At 42.7% G+C, this 21,032-nt stretch overlaps 3 protein-coding genes across 12 annotated transcripts in view; 2 read left to right on the forward strand and 1 right to left on the reverse strand.

Annotated features, from left to right (window-relative positions):
• The window catches only part of LOC147998913 (disks large homolog 5-like), a 133,021-nt gene that overhangs the window by 19,577 nt on the left and 92,412 nt on the right, over window positions 1-21,032 (forward strand). The window lies entirely within an intron of this gene.
• Window positions 1-21,032, forward strand: part of LOC134483566 (uncharacterized) — a 37,777-nt gene that overhangs the window by 8,757 nt on the left and 7,988 nt on the right. The window lies entirely within an intron of this gene.
• Window positions 1,566-17,452, reverse strand: LOC147998916 (disks large homolog 5-like). 10 transcript variants are annotated; one of them, XM_087595815.1, is made up of 10 exons: window positions 17,256-17,452; window positions 16,684-16,751; window positions 15,962-16,028; window positions 9,007-9,138; window positions 8,417-8,476; window positions 6,200-6,305; window positions 4,973-5,132; window positions 3,577-3,720; window positions 2,784-2,946; window positions 1,567-2,067 (listed from the first exon to the last, which is right to left on the reverse strand). In XM_087595815.1, the coding sequence occupies exons 5-10, from the start codon at window positions 8,426-8,428 to the stop codon at window positions 2,038-2,040; spliced, it is 615 nt and encodes a 204-aa protein (XP_087451941.1). In that variant the 5' UTR covers window positions 8,429-8,476; window positions 9,007-9,138; window positions 15,962-16,028; window positions 16,684-16,751; window positions 17,256-17,452; the 3' UTR covers window positions 1,567-2,037. The 10 variants fall into 10 exon arrangements, with proteins under 10 accessions (XP_087451947.1, XP_087451941.1, XP_087451942.1 ...); XM_087595816.1 differs by lacking the exon at window positions 16,684-16,751 and having other exon boundaries at window positions 17,256-17,348; XM_087595819.1 differs by lacking the exons at window positions 8,417-8,476; window positions 9,007-9,138 and having other exon boundaries at window positions 17,256-17,425.

Below are 21,032 nucleotides of genomic sequence, written 5' to 3' on the forward strand. Positions count from 1 at the left end.
AAAACCCCAAGCCTCTTCCAGGTCCTAAGAGAGCAAAAAATACCACCAAACATAGCATTAATGTGATAGGTTGGTTAAATCTAGTTACTAGATTCTAGTGTGATACCTATGACTTTTTGTGTCATGCTCAGCTTATAATGACTAGAGGACTTAAGCTTGAGAGTCACCAATGCCTCTCCCTTGCTTCTCTAGCTGCTGAGCATTGAAAAGCACTAATGAGACAGCATCTGTTTGCAGACATACTGGATAAGTCTTCTGCACTTTATCTCTCTGAGTCACCTCCACTCTCAGTAAGTCAGTTTAATTCCATAAATTGTAAATGAGTCACGTGGAAAATATACTTTCTCAATACGATCACAGATTTCCATGTAAAAGGTGAAACATGAACTATCCCACCTAAGTTCTGGGCTTGCACAGACCTGCTCTGCAAAAGAAACATGTGGTCACAGCTGCAGTCTGCATTCACTATGGATGCTCTTGAGGACCTCCCTAAACTGCATAGATTAAGATAATTATCTTGCTTTCTATCAAAAGAATTCATTATGCCAAGTTGGCCTGTAGAAGGAGGCTAGTCTCTTCTGTATTTTATCAGATGTGCATAATCTATATGATCATCGATAGTAAGTGAAAGCTCTGTTTGGAATTGAAACTGAGTGATGCTGGAGGATGATGCTGAATGCACAATGAGCAGTGGAGGCACCAGAGCCCGGTGTGGATGCCTAGCAGGCTACCACATTGAGCAGGCACCCCTCAACCACCTGTACATACAAATCTCCTGAGATCTCTCTCCTTAATGGGAGATGATGGCGTCCATCTAGTATAGCACATGCCCTGGAAGGACAAAAGCTACCTACAGGAGCTGTGGTGATGGCTCACAGGTTAGAGCATCTGCTGCTCTCTCAGAAGAACCACATGGACCCTAACAATCATCTACAATGGGGAATGCTATTCCCTCTTTTGGATCATGAGGGAAATGCACTCAGGATTGGCCCAGACATACATTTGAAAAAAAAAGATCCATTGAGTTACATGATAAAAATAAATATAATCAGCAACAATAAAAAACACAGCATATGAATGATCAAATGAAACAGCACCTATAAAAACCTATTTCCCAAAATGACGTTGATGGTCATTATCTTTGTGGTTTAATACTAATGCTGTATTGTAAGAAAAACCGAGGCACATGGTTCTCGATTAGGATTATTCTATATTCCTTTGTGAAAGTTGTCATTTTTTCTGCAGCTCTACAGGCATGAGTGTGTGTTACTCAATATCTGGGCAAACAGTCAATAAGGAATGGGTGTTGTAGACTGATATAGATTAGGATGAGCAGAACACATGACAGCATGGATACAGTATGTCAGTGATTACATCATAAAGTGTGTGTCCATAAAAAAAGTCACATTATCCACACAAAAGACACTATCACCCTGTGTACAGCTTGGTGGCTTTAAATTCCCTATTTACTCATGCTGCCTGGACCATGCAAAGATCCATATCCAGCTGTCAATTCTAAGTCTACAGGAGGGGAAAGGACCCTTGAATAAGATGGTCTTAAGAGTCAAGAGTTACAAATCAATTTTTATTCATAAGGAATACAATTTACAAAAAACAGGCATAAAATGAACAACTAAAATGGTATAAAAAATGAAAAACAGTAACAAGAATATATAAGTATGAAATAACAAAAAGAAAACTTCAATGAAAATCATAACCAAAAATATTTCTTAACAGCATTTTCTTAATGAACATTTAGAAACACAGTTGTAGTGCTGTTTCTCCTCTAGGGAGATGTCAAGGCAGTCCCCTCAGATGTCTCTCAAATGGTGTTGTCGGTATGAGAGAGGAGAAAGACCTCAATGAGACAGGCTGGCATACGGATACATAAATTTAGGGTCTCTATACAATGAGGAAATTAACTGAGAAGAAGAATATTCTCCCCAAAAAAGTCTTTGACTGTTGAGGATTGTCGTCAGCAGGGAACTCCTGACAGAGAAACTCACTCTTCAGGGGGCTGTCTTCTTGGGATCTGTCCTATTCCATGTCTCCTGCAGTTCCTGAGACCTGGGAGGAGAAGGCAGCTATTAAGACACTGATTTAGTGGGGACACGCATACCAGGTGTCAAGTTGCTGCCTTCTGTCCCTTCAGCTGCATTGGACTGACAGCACTGATCTTTTCACTGAAATCATTGCTGATATCTCTGCAGCCTGGGGAAAGTCACCAACAACCCTCACAGTACTGTGGGAGAACAAGCTGCTCCTCAAACTTCTACCAGTGAAAACCAAGAACGGGGAAAGGAGAAGAGACCTAACTGGGTTGCAGGAAGAAAGTAGAAGGCCACATGATACTGAGATCAAAGCCAAAGACCAGGACTCATTTGCCATTTGCACTTGGTTCTTATCCCTACAAGGTGCTTCCAACCATCACATGACCCCTGTATGACCTTTGTCACACGACCAAGAACTCGTTCAAAACTCTTCATAGCATCCAATCTATGACAGGGAGATGCAGTCATGTGATATGTTATTCCTCTGTCACCATTTCTGGACTGCAGTTTCAAAAAGGGCAGAGAAGTGTACTTGCCCATAATTCAGTTTCTGAAAAGTGGTTAACATCCCAGAATACTTGTGCATAGACAGAGCAATGAATAACTCTATCACATGGGGTGGGTGACTGATTGGGTGTGGGGAGATTAGAAAGATGATAGGGGAAGCAAAGATGTATCCAATAGGCAAATGGTATCAGACATTGTTAATCTGACTCAGCTGCTTGTTCCTACCACATTTTGCTGGGTCTGGAGGTTGCTGGTCTTCTCCTGTTCGTCTTCAGCATTCGGGTTCAACTCAAACAAATATCGCTCTAACTCCTTGCTCTCCTGCTTCAATGTGACCAACTTCTTCTTCATACATGCCTGGTCCATCAGGAGCCGGCTGTGCAGGTTGCTGGAAACACACTCTGCATAGTAAGATCCTGAAGCCTCTTCCTCCCATTCCAACTGCCAAATCCCACAAACTCCACCAGGACCCAGATACCCATAAAGACTTCATAGAATACATCTCCATACATGTAAGGCTGCTCCACAAACAGCAAACGGCCAATCCAGGGAAGAATAAATTGTTTCTGTGACCCAAGCACCTAACAGTCCATGTCTCTCCAAAAGAACAAGGAATCTACAACTATCCATGAAAGCCCAATGCATCTGGGCAACATCAATTAGTAGGCAGTAAACAACCACAAGAGGACAGTAGAACCAAGGGAGGTCATGCTAACCATGTGGTCCCCACATTGAGCTTTGTTAAACCTGGTATGACCCCAGAGGCCCAGGTCGGCCTAATAACACTCTGATGCCTGAATCAGTATAGTTCTATCCAGAGCCTTCTAAAGATGCATAGACACTGTGGTGAGAAGTCACAGTCTCTTATGGAACTGAAACTGAGTCCAAAAGACCCACGGCACAGTGATATTTAAACAGCAGAAGACATGGACCCAGAGCTGCAGGCTCTCCAGTCCAGAACAAAGAGAGGCAGCAATGGATATTCCACAAGTGATGGGCCCTTTTGACCAGTACTTACCGATAGAAGTTAATCTCCTTCTTGAGCTCCTGAAATTTCTCACGATGTTCAATGTTCTTTGTGTCTAAGTTGTGCAGTAATGACATGACCTCTTTCTCCTTTATCTTCAAGTTTTCATAAAATGGATTTGGCCTGAAGTAGGGGCTGGCCCCAGGAAGATAGAACCCAATGAACATCAAGGTTTAGGATTATATGAACTCAGGCTATGTCTTGTATTACCCCAGCCCTGGAAGGACACTTTCTGAATTCTACATATTTGGATCTTCTTCAGCTTCAGAAACTTGGAATTGTGTGCCCAGGACAACAGAAGCTAAGCACCCAGATAAAGGGTTCCCTGGCTCACTTTTTTCAATCAGGAGGGCTGGATCTGCATTCAAACCTGTTATGCTGTCAAGAGCCTAGGCCACAGAGCTTACCCAACCACACACACACACACACACACACACACACACACACACACACACATCCAGAAACCTCTGATTTCATTTTTCCTGTTTTGACAAGTGGAATGCTACAAGCCGAATAACTAATATTCTAGAGGCAGACAGTACACATAATTCTGGAGATGAGACCAGATATTGCCACAAACTTATAATCTGCCCAAGGCATACAAATGTATAGACAAATGTGACTACACAGGCAAAGAACTGTGCTGTTGAAAGTGGGGCTTCCAAAATAAAGCACTTACACCTCCATGAAACTATTATAAAGGTAAATCCTGAGGTCAAAAAACAGACCCCTAAATTCCAAAGGTGGAGGGATAGAGAAACATATAAAGGTTGTGCACATGCATGCAGAGCTGTGCACACACAGACACACAAGCTGGGGCACACCCACAAGAAAAGAAAAGTAAGGTCTCCAGCTCTGAAAAAAAGAACCAAAAAAAAAAGAAAAAGAAAAAGAAAAGAAAAGTAAACAGACTCAGAGAATGAGAGAGACAAATATGGAAAGAGCACAATGAGAATCAGTAGAAATGCATGCACCATTACTGTCTCAGAGTGTAAGGCACAGAGACAAGAAGGAGCAGGCCGGAGCCTCAGGCCTTCTACTTAAGCATTGATATGAACACTGTGGGACCTGTCACCTAAGGCTGCTGCCAGGAGATGATAGCGTTCAGTCACCTTCCTAGCAAGCACAAACACTCTCCACAAACTCACAGCACCCAGAACCTTGCAAAACTACCACCTGTCAAGGGCTTTCCAATTGTACACTGGGAACTCATGCTCCAGTGACTTTATCCCTGAAATCTTCACTCAGATTGCAAGTTCAGATTTTCAACAGGCAGAATCAGAGAGTCCATTTTCAATCTCACTCCTCAGTAAGGGTCAGGTTCTGAATCTCCTATCTATGGGAGATGAGGTTTAGAACAAGGTCGTTTGTTTGGAGCAATGCATACCTCTTGCTCATGGATCCACCTGTCACATAAAGGAGGCGATCTGTCAGCTCATTTCTCTCCTTGGTAGTTAGCTCCAGTTCTCTATTCAGCCTCTCCTCTTCCTCGTTGGCCTGCACCTTGTTTAGGACATTTTCAGGGGATGACGTCTGTCTGCAGGCCGCTGTAGGTAGAAGAACACAAGTGAACCCGCATGGGGTGAATGCATAGAGCATACACAGACCACAGTGAGGTCCAAACAGGAGAACATGCTTGGAAGCCAGTGTCACTGCAAGGAGTTTGATCTATGTGTAAGAGGCATCCTAAGTGGATCACAGTTCCCCCACTACTATATAGAGACCAAGAGATGTAAGCAGCCAGGTGTTCCCTATGCCCGCCCACACAGGCTTACAAGTACCAGAGAGATGCCTTCTCCAGGATTATTATCAGGTACGCAGGCTACAACCTGGTTTCAGGACCCTCACCCCTCTGGTTTCAGAAGTCAGATCATCAATTCAGCATCCACAATGAATTGATTGATCACGGATACTCAGATATCCTACACTGTTACTCTAGTCCAATAACTTTGCATTAAAAAGTCATGTAGGGGGAGGACATGGTCAACAGATTTATTAATTCCCCCTACTGAAATGACAAATGCCCCAGAAGTGCCAATAGGTTACAGGCTCTTTCTCTACCTGCTCCATATAGTTTGGCTACTGTAGAAAAATATCTGCCACACAGAACCTCTAATATATGAAGGTAAGATTGGCCCCGTCAGCCAGAGGTAGTCACAGGAGTTCTAAGAATATAAGGTCATGGCCAGGAGCACAATTCTCTCCCTCTTACTACTGTCAGATAGTCACTGAATTTAAAGAAGCAATGAAAGTGAAGTACACTGATGCCCTGTTTAATTCCGAAAAGTTATACCCTCCATGACTACTTATGGTGTTATTATATCAATTTAACATACCGAATGCACTGTAAAAGTAAAGACTAGAAGTTCACCCAATAATAGCATAGGCATTGCCATATCCTCCATGTGGTTATGGAGAAACTAATAATGTGAAAACCTTGACTTTCAGGAATTGTGATAATCATGGAATTCAATATCTGTGGAGATGTTCCAGTGGTTGTGGCCCATTGCTATAAAGGCCAGCTGAAGGCCCCCACACTCACCCCTGAGAGGAAGCTCAACATACACTGCCCAGAACTTACTCCACATTCCCCATGTCCTGTGTCCATCATTACCTTTAGGTTTCGTTTGCTTCACTCTAGACTCTTCTCTATCAACATCAACTCTCCCAAAGCGCCTACAAAGACGGGCAAACATGTCTGTGGATATATCCTTTGGACACTAAAAGAAAAAGTAGGGAATTGGTTGTCACAACGATACTGGTGACATCACAGGGATTCCAAGGTCTCTCTAGGAGACAATAGAATGTCCACGAAGGGACGGCTGATGTCACGGAGAACAGACTTTGCCTCCCTGCTAATGTTCTCCCTGTACTGAGCAAAAGCTTATGTGCCCTTTTCAGGGGACTTCCCTGTGGCATAGCCACTGAGCACCACATGCTTCCAAAGCCAAATTTGGCTCTAGGCTTGATTGGAAAAACCTAAGTCATTGCTATATATCTAAATGAGTGCTTCCTCCCCAATCCCTGCACAGAAATGTTTCATCCTACCTCAAATTCTCCTCAGTCAGCAATATTACCCATTAAAGATTACTGAGAAATCACACCAGTTACTATAAGTAGCCAAAGAGGTCTCCTGTCTCATCATGTGCAGGTGCATGAAATCACACCCAGAAATAGCCTGTAGGGTAGGTTGCGATGTGGGTGTGTATTATAGGTACAACCTGAAGCTTTGTGCTTAACATTTAACAGTTGCCACCGGATTCCTTAGGAGAAAGAATTGCATTCATTATGGTCCTGGCAACAATGTGGTGATCTGTTAGCAGAGGAAACTGAAATATTGGATCCACCAGTGAATGCACCCTCAGGCTGAGTGTGGGGCTCTCCTCTCTGCACCTAAGTTACAAAAGCAGTATTGCTTACAGGCCTCTCTAAGCTATAACGTCTGATTTCATCTGAAAAATAAAATAGTCAGCAATGTGTGTGTGTGGGGGGGGGGTACAGCCAAAGGAGTTGGACAAGCCTAGAGACATAACTCAGTGGACAGAGTAAGAAACAAGCATCTTCACTCCTGTTTCATGGATCACCCCACAAAACACAAACGCATCTATCCTACTAAAAAAAAAACAAGTTATTTTATTGAATGCATACACTAATACTGTTTACAGTATTGGTAGCAAAGCTCAGATTTTGGGGGCAGATCCATGACTTGAACTATCTTCCTGACAACATATAAAACAATAAATAAATAAATAAATAAATAAATAAATAAATAAGAAAAAACAGAAAAATAAAAAAACACAAAAAGCACAAGCCTTTCATGTGAAGTTACAGAAGAATGATCCAGTGGTCACTTCTGACCAGGCCATTTTAGCTATGACAGTGCATAGTGAACCTTAATTTGATGGGTCCTATATAAAGCTTTGTGCAATATTGTCATTTTAACCAACCTCATCTAGAACATACATAACAACACAGGATATGATCACAATGTCCTTGCTGTGTATCAAGTTATTTTTCTATGTCCTTGATTGTCAGGCATATTACAGCAACAATCTGAGATGACTGGTAGACTTGGAAGAAAGTGGATATGAAAGATCCCCGTTTGATATCAGTACAGCCATTTCTTACGAATGAGAATCTTTTAAGCTGGCCCTCGCTTAGCACCTACACATTAGACAATAGACCAGAAAGTACAGAAAGCACATTCCCACCCACTCTCTAGGAAGCTGCCGGACCATAAGAACAGAGGGTACAGAACATATTTACTGCAGGGCAATTAGAAGACAGGAAACATCTCTGGGAAGCTGACTGACCACTATAGAAGTGAGATATCCTTGGTACTGAATGCAGCTGTGCTATAGGCTGACATAGCTATAGCCTTGTCCTGGGAACTCCAGAAGAGAAACACCTGCCAAGACAGATATCCTTGGTCCTTGTCCTGGGAACCCCAGGATAAGAAAACATATATCAAGTCAGACGTCCTTCATACTGAAATAGCTGCATTGATGTGGTTACGGCCTTATCCCAGGAATTCCAGGACGAGAAACATCTGCCTAGTTATCCTTGGCACGAAATAGCTGAGCTAAGGAAACTGTGTAATCTTAACTGACATTTTAAGCTGTATATTTCTGTTGTTTGAGGTTCCTCACATCCCTCCTGCGTGAGGACCGTGTCGAGCCCCAGTGCATTGGTATCCCAAAGTAAACCTCTTGTTTTTACATCAAGACTGAGTCCTGTGTGTTCATGGGGTGGTGATTGTCCTCAGGACTGGAGCGAGAGTCTCCTCTGTCTGAGGGTCTTTCAGATAAAGCTATAGTTGTGGGTTACACACCTCAATTCTCATTGGCTAATGCTGTCCTCACAGTCCTTGGAGGCCCCTTTGTAAGACTACCTGTTGGAAAGTAGAAGCAGCTTTATTTGAGCTCAAAGTGAACCTGACGAGCAACGTAGAGAACAAGATGGGGTAATTGAGATCCTGTCTAAAACCAGCACTGAAACACACCCTTCATTCAAAGCATCATCTACCAATTCTTGAATTTTTACCATTCTCTGCCAACCAGTCTTTCATTCAGGAAAGGTAGAAAAGAACTGGAAATGATCTTTGTATTCTAAGGACCTCGATCTGTCTTTCCTTAGGTCCACGTTAAGAACAAATGAAATGGGTATCACCATCTGAATAACTTAATATTACCTACTCAGCATTTCTAGCCTAATACTGTGCCTATGGCAATCTCAAGCTTCCCTGAGTGTTGCTGCCCCAGCAAGAAGAATGAAGTTCTATGGTCAATCCCCAGTGAACCTTTCAAGGGGTTAGAAGAAAGCCATCAGAGATACTGCACTTCTTTGTCCTTCGATTAAATCAAGATGATACAACGTGAATCTAGTGTGCTATTCCACCACACATCTTCCTCACAACCCCACCTATCTGAGGTCATTGCTTGGCAGAATTCATGCCCCACCATCCGAGATATTTCTTGATTCATTGCTGCCAAGGGCCAGGTTTCCTGAGTTTTGTTTTTTATAGAATTGGGTGTAGTCAATCATAGTTGCCCTCTGTAAGAAATGACAAATATCTATAATAACTGAATATTCTGAAGGTTTTTATACTGGTTTTATTATACATATAACTGTGAAATGGAAAACATACATATTTCATCAATGAAATGAGTAAGATTGATTTAATGAAAAGAAAAATGGATGGTACTTCAAAACTTCCATGATTACATATTATCTATTTAATTCCCTCCACAATAGCAAGAAACGGACATTATTATTTACTTAAACCGAGAAAATATTAATTGTTTGGCCTGCTTTTCTGAGCTTCCTTAAGGTATAGTTAATTGACAGAGCTGTGGTTTAAAATTAGGGTCCATATTCTTCTGTTTTAAATGTGTGCCTTTTCTTTCTATTTTTTTCTCCATCTTTATTAAATTGGGTATATCTTATTTACATTTCAATTGTTATTACCTTTCTGGGTTTCCAGGCAAACATCCCCCTAACCCCTCCCCCTCCCCTTCTCTATTGGTGTCCCCTCCTCATCCTCCCACCATTACCACCCTCCCCCCCCAACAAGCCCCTTCACTGGGGGTTCACTCTTGGCAGGACCAAGGGCTTCCCTTTTATTTCTAGTGGGTGCTGCTCTCCCTGCTCCGTGGGAAGTGGATGGGGGGAAGGCCCGGGCCTGAGGTGAGTTGGAACTGGGGTAGAAAGGCATAGGGCCTCCTAGGTGAGAATGCCAAACCACCACTGCTGCTGCAGCCACCATGGAGAAGCCTTTGTTCCTGCTGCAGGGAGGAGAGTCTGGTGCCCACAAGATGGCTGAAGGGGAGCTGAGAGTGGACAGCTTCATCACCCGCCTGCTGGAGGTATGAGGATATCGTCCGGGAAAAATTGTGCAGATGACTGGAGCAGAAGTCCGAGGGCTGTGTATCACGTCTCGTGAAATCTTTCTTAGCCAGCCAACAGCTGTGAACACAGGTTTCTTTTGGAGAGCAGGCCTGTGCAGGCCCAGAACCTAGGTGGGACAGTTCAAGCTACCCTTTTTCCATGGCCAATCTCAGATCATATTCAGAAAGTATTTCTTGGGCTAAAGAGATGGCTTAGTGGTTAAGAGCACTGACAGCTCTTCCAGAGGTCCTAAGTTCAAATCCCAGCAACCACATGGTGGCTCACAACCATCTGTAATGAGATCTGATGCCCTCTTCTGGTGTGTCTGAAGACAGTCACGGTGTACTTGTATATGATAAATAAATAAATAAATCTTTAAAAAAAAGAGTATTTCTTCCAGGTGATGGATTTTCAATTTATGGAATTGAACTAACTTACTCATGGTGGAAGTGACACAGAGAGTTAAAGTACAGAAGGAATAATCCAGAATGTCCACCAAAAGTTGCTGTCACACCAGGGCTTTTAAAAGCTCAGCTGCTAGAGAAGCAATGTAGTCTTTGGTTATTCTCAAGCTTAGGTCTTCTAGTCATTATAAGCTGACCATGACACAAAAAGAGTCATCTATATCAAAATAGAGAAGAGTAACTAGATTCACACCACACTATCACATTACTACTGTATTTGAGGTTCTCAGTTAATATCTAAGAACCTGGAAGAGGCCTGGGTCTTGTTACACAAACTCATGATTTATGTCCCCATTGTCAGCTGAGATTCTTCATGCAGCCTGGGGTCAAGGAGGTCATCCCACAAAGCACAAAACACCCATCTCAGATAAACATGTATGGTTTACTGAATCCAAAACATCCATGAATTTCAGGACACAATTAAATGTTGAAACCTAAGGATAATAGATAGAGAAGAGAATTAAGATTTCTAGTTCATAGATCCAGTAAACACCTTCAACAAATCATAGCAGCAAACTTCCATAAGGTAAAGAAAGAAAAGGCAATAAAGGTACAACAAGCCTACAGAACATCAAACTAATTGTACCAGAAAAATTCCTCCATTCACATAATAATTAAAACGCTAAATGCACAGATCAAGAAAGAACATTAAAAGGGGTAAGGTATAAATATCTAGTAACAAATAAATTCAGATGTATCTGAATTACACCAGACTTCTCAACAGAGATTCTAAAAGTCAGAAAATCTTGGGCAGATGTACTGCAGACACAGGCTCCTATATCCAGCATAATCCTCAATCACCATAAAAGGAGGAACCAGGATATTTCATGACAAAACCAAATTTAAACAATTCTTTTCTGTAAGAAAGCACAACAGAGGCTAACAGGACGAAAACTCCAAGACAATGAACTAAACTATACCCAAGAAAAACCAAGAAATTAATCTTCTCTCAATAATTTAAAAAAAGAGAAGCACACAAACATAATTTCACCTATAACCAGAAAAAGAAGAGAATGCAGCAAACATTGGCTTTAATATCTGAACAGATCTTCTTTCCCTAATCCCCAAGCTCCCAGGGGCCAAACTGCCAGCCAAACTGTATGCAAGGATGCTCTATGGTTCAAGGTGAGGCCTGTAGCCCCACCAAAGGCAGATCCTAGAGGTGTGAGGTGGGGATGGATATGTGTGGGTGCAGGAGCACTGTCACATAGGCAAAGCTGAGCAGAAACGGGATGTAAGGTTTGATGAGGGGAGTCTGGAAAGCAGGACAACAGTTGAAATGTAAATAAATAAAATAACCGATTAATAAAAAATAGCCAAAAATAAAATAACAAGTAAAAAGGTAAATGAAAATTAAACCAAACCAACCAAACAAACAAACAAAAATCCCTGTAGTGGATTGGCCTAATTCTGCTTGTATTTTAATGCTAATTTGTGGAACTCAGGACTGGTTAACCCCAAATAACTGACCCTGTTCCCAGTTAACTGTGATTATAAAGAAGCCAACAGCCAACAGCTGCACAGCAGAGAGATGGGGGAGGGGAGCTTTGAGGGCTTTGCTAGAGAGGATCATGAGGAGGGAAGAAGGAAGAAGAAGCTGCCAGAGAATAAAGGAAGAACATGTGTGATGGAGAGAAGAGAGGAAGAGGACAGCAGCCATGGTTAAGGGAGAGGAGAGCCTGGTCCTGAGGGCTGTCCAAGTGGAACAAAAACAGTCAAGATGCTACACAGCCTGTAAGAGTTGAGCGTTATTGTTTGGAAAGTAGATCTGATACCATGGAGGGCAGGCAGCTGCCCAGCTACTGTGCTGACGAATGCATACTAAAAATAAATTTAACAAAATATGAGTAACCAGTAAGACAGCTCTGTAGAGGATCCTAAAAGGAATACTTTAGTTTGAAGGGAAGGACAAAATACCAGAGAACACAGGGGATAAATTAATAAAACTAGGAAAGTTAATCAAAGAAGACTGGGAAAACCACAAAAATTAACAAAATGACAAAATTTAATACATACGTTTAAATAATAATTACATATCACAAAACTCAATATCTAGGGTGGTGGGGCATGAATTCTGCCATGGTCTGAACTCAGAAAGGTGGGGTTGGGAGAAACATGTCTGGTTAAATAGTCCACCCACATTGTGTCAATGTGATTTAATCTAAGGACAAAGAAGTGGAGCATCTCTCATGGTTTTCTTCTAACCCCTTGAAAGGATCACTGGGGTGTGGCCTCAGTACTTCATACTTCTTGCTAGTTCAGCGAAACTCAAGGAAGCTTGAGATTGTCACAGCACAGTATTAGGCTAGATATACTGAGTAGATGATACTAAGTTGTTCAGATGGTGATATCCATTTGCATGTGTTCTTAATGTGGACCTAAGGAAAGAGAGATCAAGGTCCTTAGAATAGAAGGAACATTCCCAGTCCTTTTCTACCATTCCAGACTGAAAGGCTGGTAGGGAGAGGGTGGTAAATAATAAAGAATAAATAGATGATGCTTTGAATGAAGGGTTGGTTTTTGTGCTGGTTTTAGACAGGGTCTCAAGTATCCCATGTTGCCCTCTCCCTGGCTGGCCCGGTTCACTTTGAACTCAGATAAACCTGCTTCCACTTTCCAATAGATAGTCTTACAAGAGGGGCCTCCGAGGTCTCTGAGGACAGCATTAGCCTTTGACAGTTGAGGTGTGTAACCCACAACTATAGTTTTAGCCACTTTGTTCCATGTCTACCAGCTATTTCAGATTGTTGCTGTTCTATGCCTGACAATCAAGGACACATAAAAATAACCTGATAGAGAGCAAGGACATGGTGATCACATCCTTGCCTCTGCTGTATGTTCTGGATGAGGTTTGTTAAAATTCCAATATTGCAAAAAGCTTTATATAGGGCCCATCACATTAAGGGTAACTATGCACTGTTTCATCTAAAATGGCCTAATCAGAACTGACCGCCAGACAACACTTCCTGCGAAGTTCCTATGAGAAGCTTAAGTTTTTTGTGTTTTTTCTTCTTCCTTCCTTCCTTCTTTCTTTCTTTCTTTCTTTCTTTCTTTCTTTCTTTCTTTCTTTCTTTCTTTCTTTCTTTCTTTCTTTCGCTTCATAGGTTTAGAAGAATGTATTTTGGGCCACGGATCTGCCCCTAGTATCTTAGCTATGGATGTGATCAATCAGTGTTAGTGTGTGCATTCAATAAAATGTCCATTTTTGACTAAGGTAGATGCTTCTGTGTTTTGTGGGGTGACCCATTGTCAATGTGTAGTGAGTTGGGGCCCTGGGTATGGTCGCATACCCCCAGGACATAGGGGGTGCAGAGCAAAGGCATAAGAAACTGCACGCAGTTGTAAGCTTTATTAATCCTTATTAAGCTAAGAATATGCATTACTACAATTTTCATTGTGTCAAGATAACATAAGATCATTATTCCCAGGATACCAGGAACAATGAGGGAAGATTAAACAAAGAAAGACGAATAAACGAAAGCTTCTTCTAAAAATATTCATATAACAAATAACCTCTCTTATTATAATCAAAATATACTCACCATTACCAAGAGAGCGTTAGAACCACTTCCACAAAACGGGACACAGCAGAACATAATTTAAGGCCAAGTGAGAAAAACATTTTCTTCTCCAGGGCGGCATTCCAGCCCCTACTTGAATCTGGCACCAGGCCTTTCTTGACCCTGCCTGGGAGCTGCATCTCTATGTCTTAACAATTCCTTCTTTTTTCTATTGTTTTAAAGTAACACTTTACATAACATAGCTAAAGGTCCTTGTAGGGGTTTAGTCATGTAAAAATAAAGCAACATAATACATAATGTACATAAGATTATGGCAAAACTAGCTCCTCCCATGCTATGGAAAATCCTTTGAAGCCAAGCCTTGGGATCTAATCCTGTCAATTGATCAGCCAATAATTTCGCTATTCCATATCTTCTAGCTGTTTACCAAAAGACATTCGAACATCATATTTCAAGGCATTAATTACTTTTGAAGCACTTTCATTACCCTCTAAATAGGCTTGAATTAACTTCCAATCATGTTCTGTGTCATTATCCATATATTTACTAACAGAAAAGTAGTAGGATTTCATCATGATAAGCAATATAAGCCCGATAACTGGCATTGGCCGCAGCAGAAGAAACCATGAGTAAAACACACATTGCTAAGAATAAGTGCTCAGCCGTAAAGGACTTTCCTGAAGGAGACAAAATTATTCCTTTCAGTGCTTAATCGCTTCACCTGACCCCACATAGGTAATAGGGTTGTCACTACACGGATCCTTATCCATTGTTGTTTGTGGACACTAAGAGAAGCCAGGGCCTCAGTAATGGAGGACACCTCCTCATCTCCTGAGAACATCCATCAGGAGAAAATGTAGCTGGTTTAACTGGATTCCTTTGAGGGTAGGGAGCAGTTCTTATTATTCTGTGCTTGGATCCATCTCCCGGGTAACCAGAATAGTCTCCCATCCTGTAATGAGACAAAACCCTCTCCCCTATATACAATGATGTCCTTTCCTGCCATTCAGCATCCCGGGCAATTTTTATCCATACTGTCTTTTCCATGCCTTCTTGGGGGAAGTTCAACAAAGTGTCTATTGGCTCTTGATATAACTTCACCTTGTGGTAAATTAAGAAAATTAATAACGTATAATGCTTGTGCCAATATAGCCCTGGGACTGGTCTGCAAACTCCATTCAGGTTGCATAAGGCCATCTCTTTTCCCCCTTTTTAATTTTATAATTTGTCATTTCAGGGTATGGTGAATTCTTTCAACAAAAGCTTGGCCTTGTGTATTGTGTTCTGTACCAGTAATATGTACAATATGATATCGTTGACAAAATTGTTTATATTGATAAGAAATATATGTTTTCCATTATCAATTTTAATTTTAGAAGGCAGTCCCATAACAGCAAAAGTTTCCAATAGATGCTGTATAACATGAGCAGTGCGTACTCCTGGAAATGGTGTAGCCCACACAAATTTTGAAAAATTATCTATGCTTACATCTATATGTGAAAGGCGACCAAACTCAGAAATATGGGTTATATCGATCTGACACGATGTATTAAGTTGCATCCTTCTGGGATTAATTTGAGATGGAATACATTTTATACGTGAAGACTGACACATAGGCAATTAGCAATAATTTGTTTGGCTTGAGAATAGGGAATCTTATATTTAATATGTAAATATCCTGTATTGGCATGATTATGACTGTGTTCTTCTGGGGTAGCAAATGCCACTAATTGATCTACCATATGATTGCCAAGTGTTAAAGATTCTGGAAATTTTGAATGTGATCTAGTATATGTAATGAATATTCTAGAGTTTCATAATAACAATAGTCCTTTAATATGTGAGAATAACATTTAATATAGGCTTAGATGTAGAAACAACAGCAGTCGCAATATTCTGTACTACTCCTACAACATAAGCGGACTCAGCTATAATATTTTTACATCATGAGTAAAATCCTGGAATACATTAATTACCGCTAATAATTCATTTTGTTGTACTGACCCAAAAGAAGATTCTTGTCCCCAAAATTAATCTTTGGTCCAATAAGCCATCTTGGTCTTAGAGCCATCTGTAAACACAGTAAGGGCTGATGGTAATGGATCAACAGAAATTAGTGTATTTATCAAATTTTTTTTTGTTTTTTAAAGCAATCCCACAATTTACTATGGAGAGGATGAAATTCAACATTTCCAGTGTAAGAAATCATGGCTAATTGAAAAACCTCAGACATCTGCATTAAATATTCCCCTTTATCTTTGCTTAATGGGAAAACAATAGCAGCACAATCATATCCCCACAGAGTAACAGGTCTTTGTATGCCTTGCTGAATAATTAAAGAAATTTGTTCCTCATTAATTGTTAATGTTTGGTTAAAGTTTTATTTAATATAAACCCATTCTAAAGGCAACTCATCCTGAGCGAAAGTGCCTGTAGGATATTCAAGAGTATTTAAACATATAATTTAATAACTCTATCTGGATCAATACGTGCCAAATATGCATCTTTCCATTTTCAGAAAAGATACCCTTGCATGCCTTCATATAAGCATTAATATCCCCAGCCTCCTTTATAGGTAATAATGCTCTCCTGTACTCTTAATTAGCATTTTCAAAAGAAAGCATTTGCAGCAGTTGTCCTCCAGCTACCTCTCCTACCATTGTTCTTTCCAATGTTAATTTTAATATACATAAAAACTTAATATATGGTTCATAGAAAGCTACTACCTTTTTCAACCAACCAGTATCATCCTTTATAATAAGTCGGTTGGACCACACCTTGAATCGATGCTGGCCTAATTATAGGAAAAGAAAAAGCAGGTGAATTCGTCATTATCATCTTGTGAATCTAATGGTCAACATGCCATCCTCGGGAAAAGACTTAGAAAAACCTGCTTCAGGCAGTGGTGCAGAGGGCAAAACTTTTACTTTCGTTTTGTCTTAATGAAGCTCTAGCTTCTTGTTCTGTATTCGTTATTACCCTGTCTGCATTCATGGCCTTGAACACAGTAAAAATTACAGCCCAAAGAGACCAGAAATTGGAATCTTTTTGCCCTGCCTGACAGCCTTTTTCTCCTTAACTTTCACTTTGACCCAGATATCAGAATCCCTGGAACCCTCGTAAGGGAACCATGGAGTGTACTCTTGCTGTCTCTAAACACTTTTCTAAACCAGACTGATAGACATGAATTCCCTGCACTCTTAAAGATGCTTAAGCATAGCGAGATGAAGAGAAGATTTATCTTGTCCCATTTCCTTGTAATAAATTGTACTTACCTTATCTGACTGTCCAGACTTACCTTCAGGGACCCTGTTCCAGTGCCATAGGTCGACGTCTAGGGTGTTGGGAGCCCTGCGTCCGGTCGCATTCCTTTCTGTGTTTCCCGATGCTCAGTGGCCATGCCACTCCAGCATGCTTTGAAATGAACCAGTCCGCCGACACCACCACCACCATCACCACCACCACCACCACCACCACCACCACTACCACCAATTTGGTTTTGTAAATAAAGTTTTATTGACATCACCATACTCAGCATTTACATCCTGTTCAGTGCTGCTTCTGGCTGCAGCTGCAGGGCTTAGGAGCCACAGAGCCCTTTAGGCTCCCAGAGCTGAGAGCATTGACCTTTGCCTTGTTTGTGAAAGAGGTGACTGACCCCTGTGCTCAAGGTGGCCTTTCCGTGCCCTTTAACCCATAGCATAGGTCTCTGTGCCATCCTCTCCCTTTGCTGTGGTGTGCACTTCCTGGTACATTTCCGTTAGCTCTTGACATTTCCAGAGCATTGGGTCTTGCAAATTGAATTTGCATGGCACCAGGAATAGACCTGATGGCAGGGTGTAGGACACTCCCTATGGGGACCCTGCCCAGGGGCATAAGCTTACTTTTCCAGTCAACTCCCTGAACAGTGAGCCTTTGTGGGACAAGGTACTTCACGACATGACTTGACCTCTCTGCAGTGCACCCAATCCCTGCTTGGCTCAGATGTCCCCCAGAGAGGTTGTGTGAGTGTCCCCAGTAGAGGCAGCACTCTGTGTGGTGGCATTGACATGGCATCCAGGAAAGTCAAAACCAGAGGGACATGTCGGGCAGTTGGAAGCAGATGTCTGCGTCCATGGAGAGAAGGATGGGCTAGACACTCCTACAGGGGGTGAGCTGAGAAGCACTTCCTTGGCTTTTTCACAGCCGTGTAGGCTGCATGCCATGCTGTGTACCCATGCTGTGCTGAAGCCCCAGACTTTGAGTCTCCCACAGCTGCTGTGTCCTGGGGCCAGGGTAGGATTAAGCAGACTTCAGCAGGAGAAAGGTGAAAACCCTGGTTGCGGGGTTGGGATGGCACAGTCATAAAACTCCTGCACATGAGGCCCCTGACTTAGAGCCGTATAGCAGCTGTGACAAGCCAGCTCTGGTGACACTCATCTGCAATGCCAGGCCATGGGGGGTAGAGGCAGTAGGATCAGTTGTTTAATTATCCTTGGCTACACGGCAAGTTCGACGCCAGCCTGGGCAACTTTGTCTATGAAAATAAGACAAAACTAGGTCTTGACTCTAAGCATCACTGCCTGTACCTGGCACGGTTGCCCCACCCCAGGTAAGAAACCCCTCTGTCCAGAGGCCATAACTGCAGGAGACCCCTGGCCAAGTGTCTATACCGCGCCTTGTTTGACTGGACTGTGCTGAGGACCAACCACACTCTCAACAGGAAGGACATGGGAGAGGCTGTTTCTGTGAGGTCCCAGGCCCTGAGACGGCCAAGAATAAACCCTGTCCTTGGGAAAGCCATGGAGACTAGGAACCCACGGGATCTCTGCAAACACCAGGGCTGGCAGAGGACTCTGATCCTCTACAGCAGCTGCTCTCAATCTGTGGGTTCTACATCAGAGCTCCTGCACACCAGACATTTACACTACAGTTCCTCACAGTAACAAAGTTACACTCATGAAGTAGCTCTCCAATAAGTTTATGTTGGGACGACAACGACATGAGGAACTGAAATAAAGAGTCACAATTTTAGGAACGGTAAGAACCGCCATTATATAGGAACCCAGGCATCTGCACTCGGTGTCTGGAAGTGTGATAGGCTAGACTTCACCCTCAGCGATGCCAGCATGTGGGCACCAAGCCCAGGTTCCACCCCAATGCTTCCTGGATATGTGCAGGCCTGGTTCCATCAAGAAGTAATAAAGGGACCCTTGGCAAAAAAACAGTGGGTACCAAACAGGTCAGCAAAAGACATCCCCTCTTCTGCAACTCCTCTCAGGACGGCTAGTCTTCCCAGGAGGCCCCGGCTATATCAAAACCTTGTCTCACAGTGCTTGCCCATTGGTGTCTTGGCCATTTTCAGATTTGAGGACTTTGAACAAAATAGCTTCCAGCAGATTTGCATCAATGAATCCAACAAGTAGTTGCAGTCCTACTTCACCCAGCACATCTTCAAGCTGGAGCAGGTGAGAGTGGACACCTATTCCCCAGCCCAGCCCAGCCATCACCCTGAATGTCAGCTGTGTCCCTCAGTATCAGCAGGATGGGGCCTGGGCACCATAGGTTCCCCAGGACCTAAAGCTATGTCCTTGAACTCAGTGCCATGCTCAGCCCTTCCAGCCTCTTTCAACCCTTCTGGAAGCTCAACTGCTCCTCTAGCAAGGCAGCAGTGTGCACATTCTGTCACGTCATTTGTGTGTGTCTACAGGAGGTCAGAGCCTGTCCCCTCTGGTCCTTTCTTTTGCTGTATTTGCCTTTCTGAGGAGGCAGCACCCACAGGTATGGGAGGCAACCACATGCATATTCTGCAGCCATGTCTGATTCCTCTGAGGCTCAGTCCCACTTACACACCTACCCTCCAACCTCTACCCTCCATGTCACCCCTGGGGCTCTGTAAACCTTCCTGCTTTCTGTCTTTATATAACTGGTGACACTGCAGCCCTCAGTGGTGTCATACAGTGTTAGTTTGTCTTTGCACTGCCTGGAGGTCTGACTTAGGAGAATGGCTACCATTCTCATTCCTGTTCAAGGATCAGAATCTGAATCCTATGTAAGGCTGAATAATATTCCAGCACATGGCTGGGCCATGTTGAATTCACACAGTCACCTATGGATTTTATGTTTTGGCTTGTAAACACACACATATAAGACTCAAGTGACACCCAAGTGGAGAATTGCTGGAGTCCTCCATGGCTTTCTGAACTGTCTGAGAGACCATCCTGTCCACAGTGTATAGGGCACCATCTACTCATAGCTCACACAGCATGAGAAGATTAGTGAGGGTTAACCTGGCTTCTCTGTCTCCTACTTTCTGCCACACTAGCCCTAGCATCTTTCTGTATTGCAGTGAATGTTTAGAACCCAGGAGGATGGCAGCTTCCTTGCTCAAATATAGCAAGTTCCTCCTTGCCTGCTTTGAGACTGAGTCTCATGCAGCCCAGGCTGGCTTTGATCTCACCATTAGTTATGATGGCCATGAACTCCTGGTTCTCATGCCTCAGACGTCTCTGAGCGCTGGGTGACAGGTATGCACCACTCTTAAGTCCTGCCACTGGGACAAGAGTGAGCAGAGCCAGCTCTGAAGCACACACTTTGCTGGTGTCAGGGATGACTGACTTATGATCCTGTCTTCCTTGCCCATGGCCCTTCTCCTTGGTGCATGCCATCCTTCCTCCCTGTGACTCATGGGGGACACCAAGCCTGAGGATGTCAGGAAGAAGTTTACTTACTTCACTGGGTTGGAGGCTGTTAGGTTCCTGCGTCAATAGGTGCGATTCAAGCTAGAAGGTTTGTGGCATGAGAAACTGGAACAGAACTGGAATGGCAGGAACAATCGTCACCTGGCTCTGAGAAGACCAGGTGGGCAGAAACTCATCGTTGGGCAGGTAGTGAGCTCAAGACCAGGCTGGGCATTGCTCAGCGCATGTGAACAGGTGTGCTTACATGGACATGTGTTTCCCCCACATGGTCACCACTTATCCAGGCACGGTGAATACTCCAAGGAGCTTTTTATGTTTTAACATTGTGTGTGTTTGTGTGTCCATACATACATATACACACATACATTCGTACATAAACACGAATACACGTACCT

This window comes from Rattus norvegicus, chromosome 19 (genome assembly GCF_021556685.1).
Source record: "Rattus norvegicus strain SHRSP/BbbUtx chromosome 19, alternate assembly SHRSP_T2T, whole genome shotgun sequence".
NCBI lineage: Eukaryota > Metazoa > Chordata > Mammalia > Rodentia > Muridae > Rattus > Rattus norvegicus.

What these genes read in the sequence shown, in the direction of transcription:
- LOC147998916 (XM_087595815.1), bottom strand. An exon ending in AAGGAGATTAACTTCTATCG is followed by an intron (nt 2,947 to 3,576) that starts GTAAGTACTGGT and finishes GTGTGTTTCCAG; the next exon opens with CAACCTGCACAGCCGGCTCC. An exon ending in TCCAGACCCAGCAAAATGTG is followed by an intron (nt 2,068 to 2,783) that starts GTAGGAACAAGC and finishes TTCTCCTCCCAG; the next exon opens with GTCTCAGGAACTGCAGGAGA.